Here is a 20603-nt window from a genome sequence, read left to right as displayed (position 1 = left end):
CTTGTCTCTTGACCTCCAGTGGACTGCAACTGAATGGAAGGGAAGGTCGTTTGTCCAAAATGATGGTATATGTGCCAGGTCTAAAGTAGCACTGATACCTTCAAACATCTTCCTCGCCTGGGTAGACAGATTAATTGATAGTAGCTGTGGAGGGCTAGTTGTAAGAATTTTTTGCTATGCAGACAATTACATCGCATTTATTCATAAGGGAGACACCACGCGATGACTAGCAGATGTTTTGAAGGTGCTTAAAGAAAGTGCACAAGGACTAACTTTCACGACACAACTTCCAAAAGATGGGGTACTCCAATTTCTAGACTACACATAGAAGTAGTACACCATGTGTGTTGGTTATACTCTCCTTATTCCACCAAGTCTTTCCTGAACTATAAGTCGGGTCATTCCACCAAGTCTTTCCTGAACTATAAGTCGGGCCACAGAAAACTGGTGAAAAATGGCATCATACCATATATACTCCCATAATGAACCCGCCCCCCAATTTTGCCGTCTAGAATTTTCTTTTTAGCCTTCAGTTTTTGTAGCGGATTTCTCAGTTTTCGCAGTGCAGGCCTTGGCAGCACGCCAAGATGCTGCCAGCCACGGCTTGTTTATCTCCTGCCAGAAGAAGGGGGGGAGGGGGTGCGGCGAGGTCAGCAAACTTGGCAGAGCACCAAGAGGTTGTGCACTCTAAGCAAAGGCTTAAACATTCGCATTACACACTCGCAGCCATCCTGTGTTTGTGTTTTTTAACCTCTCATAAAAAGCGCGGACCTGACCTGCAGGGCCCGTGTTCAGCATGTTTGCGTTATCTCACGCCGCCGCTGGCTACCAAAAAATGGCGGATCGCATCAAAGTGAACGACACTAAACAACAAAGGCATGAACGAACACGTCTGACCGCGTGCATTTGTTGATAACCGAAGAACGGACGGAGGTATGATATGAATATGAAATTTCGACTTTTCCAAAAAAATATGAAAATTTTTTCCCGCGTAAAGAACCCTCCCTCCAAACTGATGTCAACTTTTCTGAAAAAAAAAAGTGGGTTCATTAGGTGAGTATATATGGTATTCTCATGCCTAAAATGAGCCAATGTGAATAAAGAATCAATGAACGTGTGATGTGTAAGGTCCAACTGGACAAATGCCCTCATTTTTACTTTTCCTTCCTCACCCTCACTAACAGTCGTTTTAAAACTCGAGTAGTTTTTTGTAGTCTGCAACTTCTGGCGATATTACTGAGTAATAAACACAACAGTAATAAACATAAACAGTAATAAGACAAGCCCTCAAGTCACTGTTGGACGACAGGCTAGATGCTTATATTGTTGTTTGTCTGCGTGTACATGTGTGTGCGTTGTTTGAGCTAATACGTGAGACAAAACCGAGACAGCTACGAGTTGAGCCCCAAACTATCACTCTGCCTTTACTTCTGGCACACACTGCATGCATACATGTGTCTTGTACTTATAACATTCCATTTTTATCTAAATGCACTGCTCAAATGAGTCAGTGCATTGCTGTGTCTGTGCACAAAAACTAATGTACACGAAGAATATTTAGAAAACAATGCAGTAGCGTTTACCACGACCATTACAACAAATGCTAAGCACAGGATAGACTCAGAGCAAGGAAAGTTTGTAGATCGCTTAATTTTCATTACCCAATGACAATGCGATAGGACTAGGCCTTCTGAATTTCACCGCTTCTAACCTCCCACCATTTCATGCAGTTTGCTGCATGGTCGTCTGATGACGCTTCCATGAACACGGATGGAATATGAAAACCACGCTTTCAAACTACAGCGTGATAGACTGGCAGTTCAACACGTGCGAACACGGGTACGTGACAAAGATGATGACATTGGTTAGCAGTTCATAGAGGCAGGATACACCATGCAAAGCCAGGGCGAGCTTGCAAGAAACAATTAAGACAGTGTAGTTCCCAGTCTAAAACCTCTTTTGGGTTTTAAGAAAACAAAAGGCACATAGCTGGCTCACTTTGTCGGAAAATAAAAGCTAGGGTTGCCAAGCTTTAAGTTGGCGTTTGTGGCGCACTTGGGGTGTCCACCGACATAGCGAATCAGCTATGTGCCTTTCCCTTTCTCAAAGCTGAGAGAGATTTTAGGCTGCAAATAAGATTAGACTTGAAATTGCTTCGTGCAAGCCGCCCCAGGACTAATGGTACTAGCACACGATAATTCGTGGTTAACCCCAGCCACCTGTGATTTTTTGCTTGCATGTCTAGGCATTACCCATATGCTGAGAGTGTCAATTCCCTACCATGCCTGCAAGAAACTTGCTTCGTATAATCAGATGCGCGATTACGTGCGCGGTCACATGACTCACCAGGGACAGAAATAAACCAAGAGATGTTCCTGTTATTTGGAGAGCAGTACAACTTTTTCTTCTTTAGCACCTCGTACAAGGCGGAGCGAGAGATGATTCAGACAAGGGTGGTTAAGCTGCTGCTTAATTTACATAAGACTGCAGTGGTTGCCTTTGCCCCCCACATTTCGGCACCGCTTTCCTACACCGCAATTCCAGCGAAAATATAAAGATACGACTATACTGAACTCGTCAAAGTATGAATTAAAAAATTTCACGCCAATGCTGCAACAGGCTTTGATTTGACAGTGGAATTTCGTAGCAGCAGTTTTTGTGCTGCAGCCAGTTCTTTGAATCCTCACTAAGCTGAAGTCGGACTTAGTTCCGGGAAACAAGGTTTAAGCGTGGGAATTCAACAGCCTTACTAGGTATACCGTATTTACTCGAATCTAAGCCGACCCCGATTCTAAGCCAACCCCTTAAAGTCCGAAGCCAATAAAAAAAAAATATATTACCTCGAATGTAGGCCGAACAAAAAAAAAAGAGCGAGGACAGAATTGACAAAATGCAAACAGCATTTATTGAATCTGAACTTGCAGAGCTCATTCAACGTCATCGTCGCTGGTAGACTCGTCGCTGTGTTCCTTGTCACTGTCACCTTCAAACAGTGCACTATCTTCGGTACTGTCAAGCGCATTAGATATGCTGCACTATTTAATGGTGCACACGATCAAAGTACCAGGGATGTCATCCCACACTGAAGCTACCCAGCCCGCCAGCTGCGATAGCGATGCACATTTGATGTGGCCCGTTGCCTTTAGCGTGTGGTCTTCGTCAGTCAACCAGTCCGTGTAATATTTCTGCAGACGATCCTTGAAAGGTTTGTTGATGCAAACATCAAGTGGCTGCAACTGGCCCGTCATGCCACCCAGTATGACAGCGAGGTCCGTGTTCACTTGGGCGAGCGCAGCTTTCACTTTGTCGGTCAAGTGCCCACGGTAAGAGTCGACGACGGCATGGATCCGGCTGGCGTAACTTAAATGGCGACCAGACTGCAGTACCAATAATGCCAGACAGCACGACAGATTTAGTACAGCCGAGTTTGACGGCCATAGAGTTGCTGTTAGCGGCCATGTGGTGTTGCCACTTCCTCTCCACTCGCCTCCTCTCGCACGCCCCCTCTTCATCCCCTTTCAGATACCGCGTTTCACGCTACGTAATGCGTGCGCTATAGCGTGACACGACTGAAATTTTCGCTCTTCGCGGTCGCTATAGCCGGCATGCATACGTATCCGGCAGGTGTTGCATAATTCTAGCACGCTTCCGACCGCCTCGGGAGCACCCAATTTCAGCTGCACTGCTCTGACACGGCTGAAACTTTCGCTCTGCGCGGTTGCTATAGCCGGCATGCATACGAATCCGGCAGGCGTTACATAATTATAGCGCGCTTCCGACGGTCACGGGTGCACACAATTTCAGCTGCACTGCTCTGATATGACTGAAACCTTCGCTCTTTGCGGTTGCTATAGCCGGCATGGATACGTATCTGGTAGGCGTTGCATAATTCTAGCGCGCTTCCGACAGTCTCGGGAGCGCCCAATTTCAGCTGCACTGCTCTGACACTACTCAAACTTTCGCTCTTCCCGGCCACTATAGCCGGTATGCATACAAATCCGGCAGGCGTTGCATAATTCTAGCGCGCTTCCGACAGCCTCGGGAGCATCCAATTTCAGCTGCACTGCTCTGACATGACTCAAGCTTTCGCTCTTCCCGGCCGCTATAGCCGGCATTGCATAATTCTAGCGCGCTTCCGACGGTCGCGAGTGCACCCAACTTCAGCTGCACTGCTCTGACATGACTGAAACCTTCGCTCTTTGCGGTTGCTATAGCCGGCATGGATACGTATCTGGTAGGCGTTGCATAATTCTAGCGCGCTTCCGACAGTCTCGGGAGCGCCCAATTTCAGCTGCACTGCTCTGATATGACTGAAACCTTCGCTCTTTGCGGTTGCTATAGCCGGCATGGATACGTATCTGGTAGGCGTTGCATAATTCTAGCGCGCTTCCGACAGTCTCGGGAGCGCCCAATTTCAGCTGCACTGCTCTGACACTACTCAAACTTTCGCTCTTCCCGGCCACTATAGCCGGTATGCATACAAATCCGGCAGGCGTTGCATAATTCTAGCGCGCTTCCGACAGCCTCGGGAGCATCCAATTTCAGCTGCACTGCTCTGACATGACTCAAGCTTTCGCTCTTCCCGGCCGCTATAGCCGGTATGCATACGAATCCGGCAGGTGTTGCATAATTCTAGCGCGCTTCCGACGGTCGCGGGTGCGGCCAATTTCAGCAGCACTGCTCTGACACGGCTGAAACTTTTGCTCTGCGCGGTTGCTATAGCTGGCATGCGTACGTATCTGGCAGGCATTGCATAATTCTAGCGCGCTTCCGACGGTCGCGAGTGCACCCAATTTCAGCTGCACTGCTCTGACATGACTGAAACCTTCGCTCTTTGCGGTTGCTATAGCCGGCATGGATACATATCTGGTAGGCGTTGCATAATTCTAGCGCACTTCCGACTGTCTCGGGAGTGCCCAATTTCAGCTGCACTCCTCTGACACGACTGAAACTTTCGCTTTTCGCGGTTGCTATAGCCGGCACGGATACATATCCGGCAGGCGTTGCATAATTCTAGCACGCTTCCGACAGCCTCGGGAGCATCCAATTTCAGCTGCACTGCTCTGACATGACTCAAGCTTTCGCTCTTCCCGGCCGCTTATAGCCGGTATGCATACGAATCCGGCAGGCGTTACATAATTATAGCGCGCTTCCGACGGTCGCGGGTGCGGCCAATTTCAGCTGCACTGCTCTGACACGACTGAAACTTTCGGTCTTCGCGGTTGCTATAGCCAGCATGCATACGTATTTGGCAGGCGTGGCATAATTCTAGCACGCTTCCGACAGTCTCGGGAGCGCCCAATTTCAGCTGCACTCCTCTGACACGACTGAAACTTTCGCTTTTCGCGGTTGCTATAAGCGGCATGGATACGTATCTGGTAGGCGCATAATTCTGGCGTGCTTGCGACGGTCTCGGGAGAGCCCAATTTCAGCTGCACTGCTCTGACAAAAGTCAAACTTTTGCTCTTCCCGGCCGCTATAGCCGGTATGCATACGAATCCGGCAGCTATTGCATAATTCTAGCTTGCTTCCAACGGACGAAGAGCGATAGTTTGATAGCAAGTTTGATAGCGGTGTGGTAGCAATGGGAGGCAGGACCACAAGGGTAGTTGCACGTGTCTGGCGTGTAGTGTAGACACGCACGAGGGGCTAGCGGGCGTGGTACGGCTTCATCCGGGCAACGTGGACAACTTCGGAGGTCGGCCGTCTAGAAGAGCAAACTGTTCCCTGGGGGAGAACTTCGTAGGTAACTTAACTGAGCTGGCAGAGCACCTCGTGGAGGCCAATGTATCTGCGTAGAAGCTTCTCAGAGCGTCCTCGCATGCGGATTGGGCTCCACACCCAGACTTGTTCGCCAGGCTGGTAACGCACATTTCGGTGGCGGAGGTTATAGCGCCGAGCGTCGTGGACTTGCTGGTGTCGGATGCACTGTCGAACGAGTTGGCGGGCGGCCTCAGTGTAACGAACAAATTGGGCAGCACCCATAACAGAGGGGGTAGCACTAACTGAAAGCAGCACTGCATCCAGCATGGTTGTGGCTTCGAGACCATGTACTAAACGAAATGGAGTGAAGCGTGTTGTTTCCAGGACCGCAGTATTATAGACAAAGGTGACGTAAAGGAGTATCGCGTCCCAGCTCCGGTGGTCTGCGTCGACATACATGGAAATCATGTCGGCGATCGTCTTGTTGAGCCGTTTGGTGAGGCCGTTCGTTTGAGGGTGGTAAGCGGTTGTTTTGCGGTGACTGGTGCCGCTCAGCCGCATAACCTCCTACGTAAGGGCCGAGGTGAACGCTGTTCCCCTGTCAGTTAAAACGATGATGGGTGCACCGTGACGAAACACAATGTTTTGAATGAAAAAGTTCGCAATTGCGTCAGCAGTACCATGGGGAAGAGGTTTAGTCTCACAGTATCGGCTGAGGTAGTCGGTGGCGACCCCAATGTAGCGGTTACCCAGCGAGGACTCTGGAAATGGGCCGAGTAAGTCCATGCCGACTTGATGGAAGGGGACCTGAGGCAGATCAATAGGCTGAAGTAAACCGGCTGGCTTAGTTGGCGGCGTATTGCGACGCTGGCACTCGCAGCAAGTTCTTACGTGACACTTCACAACTGCAGCAACCCTGGGCCAGCAGTATTTTTGCCGCATTCGTGCCAAAGTTCGACAAAAACCCAGGTGACCAGAAGATGGGTCATCATGGCTCGCCTGCAGGACTTCGTCGCGAAGGGCCGTAGGCACGGCGAGTAGATAGACAGCTTCTGTTGGACTGTAGTTTTTCTTACACAGGACGCTGTCACGTAAAAAGAACGACGACAGCCCGCGCGAAAAGATTCTCAGGGTAGACTGAGCACTTCCTTCCAGATACTCAATGAGGGACCGTAGTGCTGAATGAGAATGGACGTGGAGATGGCGCCAAGAAAAACAGAATCGTCGTCGGGGTCAGCTCGGGGGTCCTCGATAGGAGCACGAGACAAACAGTCTGCATCACTGTGCTTCCTACCAGACTTATAGACGATTGTGACATCGAATTCCTGAAGTCGAAGGCTCCAGAGTGCAAGCTGTTCCGAGGGATCTTTGAGGTTTACCAGCCAACACAGCGAGTGGTGGCCACTGATGACCCTGAAAGGGCGGCCATATAGGTACGGGCGAAATTTGGTTACCGCCCACACAATGGCCAGGCATTCTTTTTCGGTGGTGGAATAGTTCGCCTCAGATCATGACAAGGTGCAGCTCGCGTATGCGATTACGCGTTCGAGACTATCCTGCTTCTGCACAAGGACCGCACCAAGGCTGATGTTGCTGTCGTCTGTGTGCTGTTCAGTGTCAGCTGACTCGTCGAAGTGTCCAAAGATGGGCGTACTTTGGAGACGAGTGTGGAGGTCTTCAGAGGCTTGCTGCTGCTCCAGGCGCCAGAAGAACAGTTCGGAATCTTTCGTGAGTCGGGTGAGGGGCTCAGCAATCTGGGAGAAGTTCTGCACAAAACGCCGATAATAGGCACAGAGACCCAGAAAGCGGCGCACACTGCACTTATTGGTGGGCACAGGAAAAGCAGCCACGGCAGCAGTCTTATTGGGGTCTGGGCTAACCCCTTTAGCGCTCACGATGTGGCCCAGAAGCTTCAACTCTTCGAAAGTGAAGTGACAGTTTTCGGGCTTCAGGGAAAGACTGGCCGACCGAATTGCTTTGAACACAGCGCGCAGGCGTCTCAGGTGCCCTTTGAACGTGTCTGAGAGGATGGCAACGTTGTCCAAGTACACAAGACAGGACTGGCATTTAAGATCGGCAAGAACGGTGTCCATCATCCTCTGGAAAGTTGCAAGAGCCGAGCACAGGCCGAAAGGGAGCACCCGGAATTCGTACAGACCGTCCGGTGCAATAAAGGCGGTTTTTTCCCGGTCGCATTCGTCCACCTCAATTTGCCAATAGCCGCTTCGTAAATCTAGCGATGAGAAGTACTTCACGTGGCGCAGCCAGTCCAGGGAGTCATCAATACGCGGGAAAGGATAAACATCCTTTTTTTGTGACTTTGTTTAAACGTCTGTAATCAACGCAGAACCGTAGGGTTCCATCTTTCTTTGCTACTAGAACAACAGGCGACGCCCACGTGCTCATCGACGGCTGTATCACGTCGTCCTGGAGCATTTTTTGAAATTGGCGGCGAATGGCATTACGCTCCTTCGAAGAGATCCGGTAAGGCGGCTGACATAACGGCCGCTGGTTGGCGTCAACTATAATTCGGTGCTTTGCGAGCGGTGTCTGTCTAACCTTGGAGGTCGAGGCAAAGCAGTCGCAGAAAGACTGGATAACGCTTTAAAGGCAGCGTATCTGATTAGATGGGAGGTTTGGGTTCACGTCAGTTTTTATTTGAGTGGTCGGTTCCTCCACAGATGCCGGGGCTTCGGACAAAGCGTGCTGTCCCGCGGATTCGCCGAGTTCCTCCAAATACGCAATAGCTGTTCTGCCAGGCAAACACTGAGGTTCACAGCCAAAATTGGTCACCAAGAGTTCGGCTCGGCCATTGTTCAGTTCAACAATTCCTCGAGCAACACAGACTTGCCGACCAAGGAGCCGCAACATGTTGTTTCAGCGATGCCACAAATTCCGGTGCTGTTATCGCAATCTACGGTAACAAACATGCTGGATCTTGACGGGATCAATATGTGGTCGTCATAGACGCGTAACTTAGTCCTGCGTGGCTTGGGATCGCCGTCAACAGGGGGCTGAGTGGAAAATGACACAACCAGCTCCTGGAGGATGATGACGGCACAGTACTCCGAGGAAATCCAAACCAAATATCAGGTCTTTGGAGCACTCGGGCAGCACAGCAAAGCAACCAGGGAAAGTAGCACCGCGGATCTGGATTCGTGACGTGCAGACGCCAATCGGCATAACCACATAGCCATGAATGAAGTAAAAGGAACGCCGACCAAAAGGTTGTTTAAAACGAAGACGTTTCGGCTTCCATATGGAAGCCTTGATCACTGGGCCGAAAGCCCAAAGCACAAAGCTTAAGCGCCAGTACGTTTCGCTATCCATGCGTCTCGCTGCTTTCAAAGCCCATCTGGATTTACTTAAGCTTTGTGCTTTGGGCTTTCGGCCCAGTGATCAAGGCTTCCGCATGGAAGCCGAAACGTCTTCGTTTTAAACAACAACCTTTTGGTCGGCGTTCCTTTTACTTCATTCATGAATCTTCTTCCCGACCAGATGAGTTTTCGTCAGACTTTAGATTTCTTAACCACATGGCCACTGGCGGTGCGGATCTGCGGTCCAGACCAAGGGGTCAGAACCTTTCTGAAGGCCGTGGCTAACCGACTGCTCATTACACAAAAATCAGCACCGGTATCCACACGTGCGGTCACATTGCGGTTATCAGCGGTTACTGGGATTTGGCAGACACCAGTTGGTCACAGCACGTCGTCGTTGAGGTCATCGGTTGGATCGTAGCAGGGAATCGATTTCGGCAGAAACCAGTCGGTCACAGCGTGTCGTCGTTGAGGTCGTGAGGTCAAGTAGTCGTCGCTCGGATCGTAGCCGCGGATCGTCGGGTAGAGGCTCTTGACTTGGTCCAATAGCGGCGGCCCTACCCCCGGAGGACGCAGTCTTCAGTTTTCCCGATGTGGGGACGTGCCTCTGAGTTGGCCAGAAGATGCCGGGCGGCTTGGCGAAGAAAACCGCCTTGAAGATGGTGACCGGGACTGGCGTCGCTGCGATGTCGATTGGTGCACGTTATCGGACAGACATTGCTCGATATCCCGCGGCCGTTCTCCATAGCGCGGTCGAGGTGCGTCAGGGGAAAACCCCCGCAAGCCCATTCTGCGGTAGGGGCAGTGACGGAGAATGTGGCGGGGTTCCCCGCAATGGTAGCAGAGTGGCCTATTGTTTGGAGTACGCCAAACGTGCGCTTTTCTCATGGTGGACCGGGATTCCTGCAGTTCGGCAGGTGTAGCTGCAATTGGATACCGCAGTGAAGGCACAGGAGTGACGGGGGGAAAGCTTGCATCACTGGCCCAGGATGGCTTTGTAGTGCTTCACTGTACGTCATCACGTAGGGTGCCGGCTGCGGCTGAACAACTCGCCGGACTTCATCCTGGACCACGTCCGGTATGGCTGCGACGCTGGCCTGTGGAGCTTCGAAGCAAAGTTTCTCGAGTTCTTCGGGTACCAGGCTTCTCACAAGCTCTCGAAGCTCCTCAGTGGGTAGCGACGTAGGCGTACAGTGGTGAGCGGCTGCTACACTAGCCTGACAATCGTAGTGCGTGACATGACACGTTCCTGCAGAGAGCACTCCATGCTTGTTGCCTCCTTCGCAAAGTTGGCCACAGTTTTTGGCGGGTCACGTACCAGTCTGTAAACAACTGCTCTTTTACGCCGCGCATTAAGTGACGTACCTGCTTGGCCTCGGGCATACCAGAGTCGGCGCAATTGAAAAGTCGCGTCAAGTCCTCAATGAACATGGCAACGCTCTCGTTTGGCTGCTGCGACCTCGATTGCGATGCAATTTCAGCCTTCTCCTTTCTTTCGCTAGTGCTGAACGTGGCTAAGAGCTCTCGGCGAAAAACCTCCCAGTTAGTGAAGGAAGCTTCATGGTTCTCATACCACGTCTTGGCCAAGTCCCGTAGTGCAAAGTAGACGTTCCGTAATTTGCGCTCGCCATCCCACTCATTGAAACCCGCCACACGGTCGAAGCTGGCCAACCAGTCTTCGGCGTCCTCAGACCTCTCACCGTGGAACGATGGGGGCAACCGAGGTGTGTGGAGGACGAACGGCGAAGCATTCCCAGAATGCTGACTTGTCTGGCTAGCCATAGTGGACGTCATGGCCCTTGCCAATGTTGTGAGTTGGCCGAACTCGGGTTCTAGGCCTCGCAGGCAGCGGCTCACCTTGTGGACTAGTGTTGTAGCCACGCGTTGAGAACTGATGTCAAGGGTGCCCTCGAGGTCAGCATACATGGGCCGTTACCCAGCGGCTCCACCAAATATGTCACAGAGAAACGGTTGACGTACGCAGGGCTGGTTTACTTGCGTTACTTATACGCGCAGATCATTGTTTGGACGCGCAAGGCAGCACGAGAGATGAAGACGACAAAGCATCTAGACCCGAGATGGCTCAAGGCTTGCCAACTGCCAGGAAATGCAGTTTAGCCGCAGTACGGCGCCACTAGAGGAGTTAGTAGTGTGGCAATATCATATAAGGAGGGAGTTTATGTCCATCAGCTGTGCAGCACAGCACCACAGATGCGCGCTGCTTCTCGTAGCCCACAGAGCGCACCTTCACCTCCTTGGCACCCATAAGAGTTTCTTACTATTAACTAGAGGGAAGGCTGGCGGCGCTGCACCTGAACCTTCATGGGCACGCAAAGCATCATGGGGCGATGAGCTACTTGGTGCGGGACAGTAGGCTTTTTTCAGGAACGTAGAGTGGCATTACTGAGATGTCCCATTCCGTATCCACGGCGCGCTCCGTGCGTAGACGACTTTGGCGTAAAATTAGTTTATGGTTTATAGGGGTTTAACGTCCCAAAGCGACTCAGGCTATGAGGGATGCCGTAGTGAAGGTCTTCGGAAATTTCGACCACCTGGGGTTCTTTAGCGTGCACCGACATCACAGAGTACACGGGCCTCTAGAATTTCGCCTCCATCAAAATTCGACCGCCGCGGCCGGGATCGAACCCGCGTCTTTCGGGCTAGCAGCCGAGCGCCGTAACCACTCAGCCACCGTGGCAAGCTGGCGTAAAAGTAGTGTGCAGAAGCCATAGTAGCGAAAACGGAACAGCACACGACACCAATAAAAGGTTTTTGTTTTCTGAAGTGTTGTGGAAAAACCTTTTAAAATGTCGAAGCAACAACATTTTTTTTAAGAACATATTTCTTTTTAAAAGTGCGCCTGTTAAGCACGAAATATTGGCTTTTGTGGCCTGCAATGCTTGGCCAATAGGAGAGCAAGCCATCGCTTATTTTGAGCAAACTTTGCATTTATATGCTTTTCTGCTCGTTTGTTATGATTTATAGACAGGATATTGAATGATAGGACATTCTTGATTATCGAACAACGTTTGTAGCCTGCCACTTCTCTCTTTCGCAGCACATAGCGCTAAAAAGCTATCAGCTTTTCTTCGAAATCGCTTGGCAGCTTCTGGGTGGTTGAAGTGCGATGTCGGAGGCTGAAGACGAAGCGCTTCATGAATTTCTGAAGCCAGCCCCGGCTGGCTTTGAAATCCTTTGGCATTAGGCCTCGCTCCCTCGCAAGTTCCCTAGCTTTCGCTTGGAGCACTTCTGTTGTCACTGGAACAGCAGCTGCTCTCTGCGCCCGAACAAAGTCGGCCAAAACTATCTCCACTTCGTGGTGACGGCCTTTCTTTGGTCTGCTAAATGCCATCCTCGTTGCGGCGCATGCAAAAAGCTGCTGTCGTTGTCCCCTCTAACGACGGACGTTTTTCTCGTCGACGCCGAAGTCTCGCCCGGCTTGAAGGTTCAACGATGCCTCTGCAACTATTACAACTTTTCGCTTGAAAGCGGCACTGTAGTGGCATCTCCTGCTTGGTGCCATCGCGATAGCACCACGCCGCACACCGATACGGCTGACACGACACAGGTCAAAATGGCGACCTCGCTTGTGTACGGTTGGCTACTGGCACGGCTAGTAGCGGCTGCGATACTGACTTTTCTAGATGGCGCTAGCCATGTACCGCATTTAGCAGTTTCAATGAAAAACTGGCACGTTTTTTAAAATCCTTGAATCTAAGCCGACCCTAGAGTTAGGAATATGATTATTTTAAAAAAACTATCGGCTCTAGATTCGAATAAATACAGTAATTTCTACACGTTTTACTCTAGACTCTGACCATCCGACAGACTCGGGGCTGATAATGAAAATGTTGACTGTGGCCCCACGGTTCGAGTTGGACAGGCTGCCACCCGCACGGTCCGACCATGCAGTGCCTCCTTGTTAGCGCTCTATACGAGGTGTTTCACCTAAAACTTTACAGAATTTTAAAAAATAGGCTTTTTGAGTTAGAAGATCGCTTTTATAGGCATAGCTTTGTCAGCGGTGTAGTGCATCATGGCGACGAAGAAAGCGTGCAGCTCCGTGACTTTCGTGTTCGTCTCGTGTACCCCCAGACTGCAGAAACGTCTTCCCCGGAAACCTTCACTCGAACTAGCGCTTTAATAATAATTGGTTTTTTGGGGAAAGGGAATGGCGCAGTATCTGTCTCATATATCGCTGGACACCTGAACCGCGCCGTAAGGGAAGGGTAAAGGAGGGAGTGAAAGAAGAAAGGAAGAGAGAGGTGCCGTAGTGGAGGGCTCCGGAATAATTTCGACCACCTGGGGATCTTTAACGTGCACTGACATCGCACAGCACATGGGCGCTTTAGCGTTTTTCCTCCATAAAAACGCAGCCGCCTCGGTCGGGTTCGAACCCGGGAACTCCGGATCAGTAGTCGAGCGCCCTAACCACTGAGCCACCGCGGCGGGGTTACGAACTAGCGCTTTAAAACGTTAATTCATAACGGGCTGCACAGACAGAAAATGTTAGCCCGGAGTACGTTTCGGGCCACCACCGTCGCCCTCAGACAGTGCATTTTGCCCTCCCTCACCCTCACATCACCATATCTTCCTTCCCTCGCCCTCACCTCACTATGTCTTTCTTCCCACACCCTCGTCCTCACGAATTTTAATGCTCCCATCCTCCCTCACCTCACCGAGCCAAATGCTCATGAGGTGAGGGTGAGGACGCCCTCATGAGGGCTTGCCCTCGTGAGGATGCCCATCTCTGATCAAGCTGCCCAATTGAAGTCTAGCAGTTACCCCTCCCATCTGAGTTCTCGGGCATGCGACAAACATGCATGGGTGAACAGCATGCATGGGTGAAGAGGTGATAAGCCAAAAACAGGAAAAAAGAAGTTGGCAGTGGAGACGCGGTTAGGAGTCGTCTGCATCTCGCGGCGCCGCCACAGCTCCAAATCTGTTCGTGGTGCTGGCGGATGAGATAGTGTCTGCAGCCAGTTTTTGATATGCCGCATGCATCACATGATTCTGTTTCAGGTCATTCTTCCAGTGATCTGTTTTAAGTACTTATGTAAAAACACACTTGTGTGCTTTATTACTTTAGTTGCAATAAGAGTTTTGTTTCGTACAGTAACAGATTTGTGTGTCATGCTTCGTGTCGTGTCGTGCTTCGTGTCGTGCTTCCAATTGAAGTCTAGCAGTTACCCCTCCCATCTGAGTTCTCGGGCATGCGACAAACTGCTTGCATGGGTGAAGAGAGGCGATAAGCCAAAAACAGGAAAAAAGAAGTTGGCAGTGGAGACGCGGTTAGGAGAGTCGTCTGCATCTCGCGGCGCCGCCACAGCTCCAAATCTGTTCGTGGTGCTGGCGGATGAGATAGTGTCTGCGGCCAGTTTTTGATATGCCGCATGCATCACATGATTCTGTTTCAGGTCATTCTTCCAGTGATCTGTTTTAAGTACTTATGTAAAATCACACTTGTGTGCTTTATTACTTTAGTTGCAATAAGAGTTTTGTTTCGTACAGTAACAGATTTGTGTGTCGTGCTTCCTTCGTGCTTGTCACAGGCACTATAGGAATAAATAAATGTGATGACATCGTCTAACATGTGCAAGATGTCGCTTCTTATTCCTCGAGAGGCGTGTGCATGGCGGCGATCGTCACATCACATCACAGACCCCTATGCATGCTGCGCACTCACGTGGTCTTGTACTGGCGTGCCAGCGTGGCGTCCTTGAGCACAAGCGTCCGCTCCTCCACTCTGTTGCTGCCCAGGCGGTGGTCATGCACCCTCTGGGCAGCCTGCCGCAGCCGGTGCTGCTGGTACTGCTGCCAGCGCTGCGTCGGGGTCCCGTGGCCCACGCCCTCAAAGCTCAGGTACTGGCGGTGCTGTGGAACGGTGTGCTGCGCAGAGTCGGATTCAACACTTGAGAGAAGTTTGTGAATAGCGCTAACAACGAACATGCAGGCACATTTTATCAAACAAAAGCTCAGCGTTTCAGCATGGAGGTTCTTAGCAGCCGTGTATTACTCACGACCAGGCCATCACTGACGGGCCGCCATAAGGGCATGACGCAATAGCTTTAATGGGTTCTTACAGAGGCCTGGGGTCCTCTTTGCGTTCCACTTTGCACACATGGGAAATCTCTACTTTGCATTCACAGATCGCTGGGAATCCTCATACCACTGCTGGGGCTGTGGTGCAGCACCACTGCCCCGGCAGGTTGCTGTTTAGAAAACATCCATCAGTGGAGCTTTTGAAACCAAGGTTGCTCATCCCCGAATAACCTCTCGCAACCAATCATTAATTTAACTGCTACCTGCCACGGTGGGCAGGTTCTGATGACGCCACAAGGTCACGTGACATAGGGGGCAGGTGGGCCACCTACTTTTTCACTTACAATGCTGACGCCGAATTTTCTGCAGAAGGAGCCTTAATGATACCGCGTTAAAATTAAACTTGTATATAACAAGGTGGGCTGACTCTGCGAACCCCTTCATTCAATGTGGAATTTTGTTACATCGAAAACCACTGTAAAAGAGCTTGCACGAACGACGTCCTCTGCAGTGAAACGGAAAAGAATGTACACGGGGTCAGTGTGGGCTTCATCAGCAGCTTGTGTAGAGGCCTTTATTTTAGGGAATGGATGCCGCGCACCAGATTTCACCTTGTTGCTTATCGCATGAATTTTCACACAAACAAAACGTGCGTCAACGCATGCCAGAAATGAATTCCCCAGATGTTTATCGAAAAATTTCGTTGGACCCGCACTTGAACCTGCAATAATGAATCAAAAGCAGGACGCAGGCCTTCCACATGCGGGCCCGGCCCGGGACTAATTAATGCCCATGGCCGGCGAAACAAAGCATATCTTTCAGCCCGGGCCAGTGCTCTTATTGTGAGAGATGCAGAACAGAGGCTAGGAAATTGAATGACAACAAAGGAAGCGCGAAACTAGTGTTTCTGGGAAAAACCGAGTAGCCAGTTCGACCTTAAACATCTCGAAATGTAATTACTTGTTGCGTTTGATCCATTATTAGAAAAACAGAAAAGAACGACTCAAGGAATTCACCCTCCTCCCTACTTTCATCGCTAATAATAAAGTCTTTAATCAACCAATCAAGAAAACTAGAAGAGTGCGATGAGGGGCTAGTTGATCCAACATTATCGAAACAATGAATAACTGCGCAAAAAGGACGGGACAAGAGAGAAGAAACACAGAAACACACGAGACAAGCGCAGACTAACAACTGGTTTATTGCACCAACGCCTCCTTCAATCGACAACAAAGCGCATGCGCACCAACAGCAAAGACAAAAGCCATAATCAGCATGCCAAACCAAGAAACTCCAACTCCTTGCGGTACAGGTGTATGGAAGCCTCGCTAACACATTTGTCAGGCCCTAATCTCGTGATTTCCAAGGCTTCGATAACTTCACGTTCTTTCTTATCCCTCGCGCGTCCGATAATCTTAGTGCTGCCGAAAAGTGGAGTGCAATCTTTATCGTCATGCTTGCAGATCTTGCAATGGCTAGGCAGATGCTGCCCTCTAGAATCAGGTAAGGAATTGGCATGCTCTAATAATCTAATGTTGATGCATCGGCCAGTTTGCCCTACGTACACCTTACCACAGCTCAGCAAAATCTGATAGATTACATTCACTCTTCATTTCACAAACTTGTTCCTGCGGTTGGTGCCACACTCAATCTTCTTTTGCCTATCTGGTATAACCAAATTGCACAAAAACGACAGCTTGCAACGTGCCGAAAAGGAGTTGGAGTTTCTTGGTTTGGCGTGATGATTATGGCTTTTGTCTTTGCTGTTGGTGCACATGCGCTTTGTTGTCGAAGGAAGAAGGCGTTGGTGCAATAAACCAGTTGTTAGTCTGTGCTTGTCTCGTGTGATTCTTCTCTCTTGTCCCGTCCTTTTAGCGCAGTTATTCATTGTTTCGATAATCAAAAAAAGTTAGCTTTTTCTTTCTTCACGCTTATCTACACGGAGATGCAAAGCTGCTGAACTGGAATAGCACACATCTACGCAGTAGATTTTTTTTTATGAAAGAGTTTTAATTCTAACAGAACAGAGGGGCAAAGAAATAAACACTGCAAATACTTGTCGTAAAAAAAAAAAATTCTAGTTGAATAGAAGGCAAAATTGAAAATAATGAAACAAATCCGAAAGTATAGGGCGCATACCCTGGCTCTTTAACGAACAAATTATGACCATCTCCCAGCAAGTGTGAACGACCCAAATGAACTCAGCTTTGCTCAGCGGCGTTCTTAGTGACGCCTTACACATGCCTGAATTGCACGAGTGTTCTCGCCTACTAAAATACAGAGCACTGCCGGCTTAGGCTGTTTCAGCTACCAGTAAACACACCACGCCGTCGGCTCTGAACCAAAAGGCGCACCGCATCTGCAAGATTTCGCGCTATCACTCGCGATTGGAGATTGGAAGCCTCGTAGTAACCGCTGGAGGAGGACATTGATTTCTTTGCTCGAAGATCATCTTTCTTCAGCTCTCCAAAACACATCACTATGAGAAATGCCAACGGTGAAGAGCATATTGGCTATGGCCATTACGAGTCATACTACGCAACAAACAGGCGCTTTTACTTTTCGTTTCCATTGAAACGCAGCCATCAATTCAAGCCGCGAAGTCGTGTACATAAAAAAAGTGTTAGTTATTGTTACTGCGGCTTCGAGTAGGATATCGAAAAAGTCGGTAGAGACTGCTTACGTGTGAGAAGGCGTAAGACCACCCCTCACTTTGTGAATGCAGTCGCCACGCGCCGTGGCATGATGTAACCCGATGCCACACAGCTGGCAATTCTACCTTTGTACAGCTCTACGTAGCTGCCGCCGCGACCTTCGATCTGCGCGCTAACTTTGTGAAGGTAGTCGTCGCCATAAACCACGGCCCGCGCCCCGCCTTAAGGGTATGAAGCGATAGCTAATGTGTTAATGCCCATATATGCAGAACTGGTCTTCCTCTACTTAAAATTCACAGATCCCAGGTTGTCCTCATACCACTCCTGGCGCAGTGGTACAGTGTGGTACAGCGGTTAAGTGGCATGCCACAGCCCTGGGATGGCAGGTGCTGCCACCGGTGGAATTTGTGTGATCCAGTTCAACAGCCACATGCCAGGTTGCATAAGGACGCCATCAACCATGAAGACGGGTAGATACATATCCTCAGGCAGTTGGGATGCTCTCTCACACAAGTGAACAACTTGAGGTGGGAATTCCTGCGGAAGCGAGGCAGAAATATAAGGATCCCCCTTGTGCCACGGAATATGCACCCCTCCTTTCATGAGGAACGCAGGAAAGACAGGGCGGAAGTGTTGCAGCGGAAACACGCAGGGCGGCAGGTCGTTGGAGTACGCCGGACGAACAGCCAAGGTGGTGGTGGTCGCAAAAGAAGGTGCCCGGTTATTAAGCGGCTGCACGCTCAGAAGAGGTGCGGTCAGGACGGCAGAGGAGGCGGCCATCGCTCTTGCACTTACACAAAAAGACATAAAGGTGGTCATGAGTGACTGCGACAAGCAATTTTGATTTAGGCAGAGTATCGCCAGCGGCAGCATGCATACTGTCGAACGGTAAAATTGAGAATCTCGTCCTCTTTATTTGGGTGCCTGCACACCAACCCTCCAGGGTAATGAGGGAGCTTATGAGCTTGCCTGAGGGCTGGCTTTCCGGCCGATCTCCACGAATCCCTCCGAGGACGGATACGTTTCAGAAAACGAGCGGCAATACTCTTTCTGACATCCCACAGTTCTGCAGACGGTATTATCCAGAACCACTCAGAGAGCTGAGCAAGAAGGAGGAAGCAGCATGGAGGCAGTTGCAGGTGGACACCTTTCTGAACCCAGCCACACTGACTAGGTTCCTGCCGGGCTTAAACGACGGCAAATGTAGGGCCTGTGGAGAACGAGCAATCCTTGCTCATGTGATGTGGGCACGCGCCCCGGTCAACCACTTTAGTGGACAGTAAGGAGTCACGGGGGGTTTTTCTACGCAGCCAGGACCTGGAAGAGCAGAAGACCATCATCAGACAAGCCTTCGAAGCTGCCACGTCTTAAGGGATCTCAACCGTCTGACAAGGACAGGAGGGCAAGTCTGCTCTCCGGACACTTGATCTGAACTCAAAGTTTTTCTGCGCGTGCACACACACACAAACAGATGGGTTTTCGCTCAATAGGGCAAGTAAAATTACACATTGCGGGCTGTAAAAAATGACTGAAATGCAGAGGTAACGTAAAGCATTTTTTCACGTGCGCATGCAACACTTTTCATTTAGCTCTCGGATCACAGACAAAATAGCTGAACGGGCAAACCCACCTCACCCAATTCCTTTTTGTTTGCAAAACCAACTCCTTCACGCGTTATTGCAGTCTGAGTGGATTTTCCGACTGCTGGTACGGGCTCAGGCCAGGCTCAGCATAGTGATAATTTAGCGGTCCTGGTTCGGACCTCAGAATATTGAGGCCCACGACCATATCACGATGTAGCGCCCCCGTTGTACCTCAAATACTTTCGCTCGAGCCATGCTGCCATCACTGAATGTGAGAGCTTTGTCAAAGTGTACAGCCCAAGGGGTTTGCAGCCCTGCAGCGCGCGGCTCTTCGCACCCTCAGCGACCCTAATCTCTCGAAGGAGCCTCGCTGCACGGCTTAGAAGCGAACCCCTTGGGCTTTACATTTTTCATGAAAACTGTACATTCTAAGCAAGGTACGCTCTCAGATGGTGTCGTTGAAGGGCTCGTTGACATTTTGGGCTTGCCAAGGAGACAAATCTTGAGCCTCTCTCGTTTCGCTGATGTAGAAAACAGAACTGATCTGGGAGGGTATTTGTCCACAACAGTAACAAGAGGCTCGCTCCTCTGGCCCTTGTAGACGCACAAAATGCCGGGGCCTTTCAGCCATAGCTCACGACAGGGGTCGCTGTCAGTAGCCCTTCCAAAGAGACAGGGACGCCATAATGGAAGGCTCCAGATTAATTTCGACCGGATGCGGTTCTCATAACGTGCACCGACGTTGCACAGTACACATATATGTGCAAATACTTTTCCCAAACAGGCTAGCACATGCTTCGTAAGTCTCCATTCAAAAGCAAAATAAAACCCTGCCACACACATATGGACAAAAGAGCGCAGTGTAATATGTGCCAGCGTCGAATGAAATCCATGTCATGCACCTTAACTGCTGTTGAAGCATCAGCTGAGCTCATAAAGTTCCCACGTTTGCTTTCGACGTTAGCAGAACTGTGAGTGACTGCAAGTTAGCTCCAAATTAGCCCGCTCGCCACGTACAGTTTCGAGAACTGCACTGTTCTGGCTCTAGTAAAGAGCGGAAAAGCATGTAAATCACTGACTAATGTTCAGGAAGGCTTCGACATTAGCAGAAAACCAAAAATCGGTACTTTATAAATTGTAGTCTAAATCGGAGCTCAACACTATTCTCGCCTGAAGGGGAACTTCTCACCGCAAACGTATCTGTATAAGACAAAATCTTCGAATAATTTCGGTTTAATAAAAAAAACTGTCCCTAAAAAAAAAAAGAAGTACTGTAGCGGCATTTAAATACGGTTGGAATGCCT

The 20603-nt window shown here is 50.0% G+C and overlaps 1 protein-coding gene across 8 annotated transcripts in view; it reads right to left on the bottom strand.

The window, feature by feature from the left end:
- Positions 1–20603, bottom strand: part of LOC144120418 (dnaJ homolog subfamily C member 28) — an 87121-nt gene that overhangs the window by 65925 nt on the left and 593 nt on the right. For all 8 annotated transcript variants that reach the window (XR_013312440.1, XM_077652773.1, XM_077652772.1 and 5 more), the window contains exon 3: positions 14707–14909. Coding sequence is in view for 7 of the 8 variants with exons in the window: in XM_077652773.1 (XP_077508899.1) it covers positions 14707–14909 (203 nt within the window). In the remaining variant the exon portion in view is untranslated. The remainder of the gene's footprint in view (positions 1–14706; positions 14910–20603) is intronic.

Source organism: Amblyomma americanum, chromosome 2 (assembly GCF_052857255.1).
Source record: "Amblyomma americanum isolate KBUSLIRL-KWMA chromosome 2, ASM5285725v1, whole genome shotgun sequence".
NCBI classification, from domain to species: Eukaryota; Metazoa; Arthropoda; class Arachnida; order Ixodida; family Ixodidae; genus Amblyomma; species Amblyomma americanum.
Note: the sequence above shows the minus strand (reverse complement) of the source record. Positions and strands in the feature narration are given on the sequence as shown.